The sequence below is a fragment of the Anopheles aquasalis genome, chromosome 2 (assembly GCF_943734665.1).
Source record: "Anopheles aquasalis chromosome 2, idAnoAquaMG_Q_19, whole genome shotgun sequence".
Taxonomy (NCBI): Eukaryota; Metazoa; Arthropoda; class Insecta; order Diptera; family Culicidae; genus Anopheles; species Anopheles aquasalis.
Window position 1 is genome coordinate 68,938,147 of NC_064877.1, and position 2,500 is coordinate 68,940,646.

At 47.5% G+C, this 2,500-nt stretch overlaps 1 protein-coding gene across 1 annotated transcript in view; it reads right to left on the reverse strand.

Moving 5' to 3' along the window:
- LOC126576790 (uncharacterized) overlaps window positions 1-2,500 on the reverse strand; it is an 8,666-nt gene that overhangs the window by 5,177 nt on the left and 989 nt on the right. The window contains exons 2-5 of the mRNA XM_050238098.1: window positions 2,032-2,500; window positions 1,858-1,950; window positions 1,177-1,395; window positions 44-1,117 (exon numbers count right to left, since the gene is read on the reverse strand). The exon at window positions 2,032-2,500 is cut by the window's right edge and continues 536 nt beyond it. Coding sequence (XP_050094055.1) covers window positions 44-1,117; window positions 1,177-1,395; window positions 1,858-1,950; window positions 2,032-2,500 — 1,855 coding nt within the window. The remainder of the gene's footprint in view (window positions 1-43; window positions 1,118-1,176; window positions 1,396-1,857; window positions 1,951-2,031) is intronic.

Genomic DNA, 2,500 nt, shown 5'->3' on the forward strand with positions numbered 1-2,500 from the left:
TAACAACATGGTTCCTTCAATCGTGCACAGGGCCATGACTTACCGATGGGTTAGCATCAACAATGTAAGCAGTGTATGTGACGTGGGGAAGAAGCAGCGAATAAAGCCGTTTAACGTGATTCCGATTCCAGTAGTGCTCCCTTGGTATGATATAGGCCAAGGATGCTCTTACAGCACATGCCGGAAAAGATTGAAAGCTTTTAACGAGATACTTGATGGAGCTCAGGTGTACTAGCTCCGTTCGTCCATAATCGATGAAGCGAAGCTTCACAAGCTGGCTGCCGCTTTGCAGTGGACCCACTATCTGGGCACGGTGCCACTTTTCTCGCCAGTGTGCAGCACAGTACAACCCATAGCACACATGAGCGGCCTGGAGGTCCCATCTGTTCACGGCGGCTGGATCGCCGTAACAGCTCTGTAAGTCCTTCGACATTCCATCGTATACACTTTGCAGCGAGGACGTAGTGATCCACAGTCGATTGGGATTAACTATCGAGAGGACGGTCACGGGTTGCTTTGCCTTGGGCTTAAATAAACGCTCGACCAGTGGCATTTCCATGCACCATCCGAGGCCCATAACATCCGGTGGAATATTCAAACAATTAATCCAATCTATGCTCATCTCTTTGGGGATAAGTTGATTGATTCGACTCTGAACGGATGTCGGTTGGGCAGCCGATGTCGGCGAGGTATTGGCATTCATCGTACGTCTCCCCGTATACTGCTTCTGCTGATTCTTGGGAGACTTGTTTGGTGTTGCCGCTGCAGGTTGATGATAGTTTTTACCGTTTTGGTTTGGTATAGGCCTCTCGTACTGTTTTGCCTGTTGGTTATTCGCCTTCGTACATCCGGTGATCGGCTTCTGCTGATTCGTGGGAATCTTGTACGGTGCTGTCGTTGCAGGTGAACGATAATTTTTGGCGCTTTGACTTGGTAGCTTCTCGATTTGTTTTGCCCTTTGGAGGTGGAACGTTGATGGCACCTTCTTAGCCGTGAAGCCGCTTTTCTTTGGTTTGCTGTTTTTCTTATTTTGCCCCACTAGATACTGGATGTGACTAACAGTCGCATTCGCCACGACGCTGACCAGCGCGTCCTGATCGTCGGGACGGCCGTGTAACTGGAATAGTTGTCGGTACTTGAGTAGTGCATGATGATCTCGTCGACCCTTTAACTTACTTGCAAAACATCCGAGATGCTGCGCGCAAAGTCCACGATCGTGCGGAATCCAAAATTGGCGTACGGTATCGCTTCTCCTTCCGTTTGACGGAACTCTTCGGCCAGTTCCTTCAAGCTCATACGGCTTTTGCCGCTCGATATCAACAGCGCACGCAACCTACTCTTCACCGTAGCGATATCTTCGTCCATGCTAGCAACTTTTCCGCACTTTCGATCGCACTACCGCCGATAACCGCCGCGCTTGAGGAAGAAAAACCGATTACTGCGCGCCATTTTTTTTGCAGTCCGGTGCAACTATAGTTGTCTCGCTTTGGCAACTGCGCTACCGCCTTCGAACCGGCAGCTTCTCTTTCTGCCGCACGAGCACAAAGCAGCGGAACAGCGGAACGGCGGAAAATTTGAAGAAAAAAGGCAAATTAGTGTAATTTTATGATGCTTTATTGGATTAGATTCTTTTTAAAATAATTCGTTTCTTGAGGTGTGATGCTTAAGCTTGCATCCGTCATTCCTATCGAACGTAATCCTCGTAAAAATAATATGGAAATTGTACTGTCGCCTCCGCTGAGTACACTGAACCCTGTCTCATCTTATTACAAAAAGAAATATAAAACAATATACACTTTGAATGTTGTCGTAATCGTCACAAATTTGTTCCGCCTAATTAACCCCGAATTATTATGCCCAGATCGCTTCCCGTCGTCGTACAAGTTCGCGGCTTAAAATAACATCCTCAGGTCCGGTCGAATCGATCAGCACAGCGTCCAGCGTTTTGGTCTAAAAAAGTGAAATGAGATTTTTTCTGGAGATGAGATCATTTCCTTCTCCGCAACTTCGCAGATGATCCGCTAAGCATACCTTCTCGTCGATAGCCCTTATAAGCATGTGCATCCTTTTGTGGGCTATGGCTTGGTTGATGTAACGTAATGCCCCTTCGCTCCACCTGTCGCCGATCGGTTTAATGTCGCCCATAGTCACACCGACTAATTGTCGGGGGAATCGATATTTGTTTGGCAGATGGAACACATTCGTCGTCGGGACTAGATTTACTGCTCCGGAATCGATGAAGTATACCTTAGTTGTTCCACCCTCAGGACGACTCAGGATCAATCCACGGAACCAATCTTCATTATCCTTAACAGAACAATACTTTCCAGGCCTAATATGCTTAGGTTTGTTTTGAGAACCATTACTATTGGCGCTGATGAAGCGATCTTCATGACATGCCCGCATTTGAAGGGACATAGAGTGCAGCTTTGCTACGTTTTGTTGCAACTGTACATGGATACAGTGAGGGGTACTGACGGGCGAAACGCATAATGCAGGC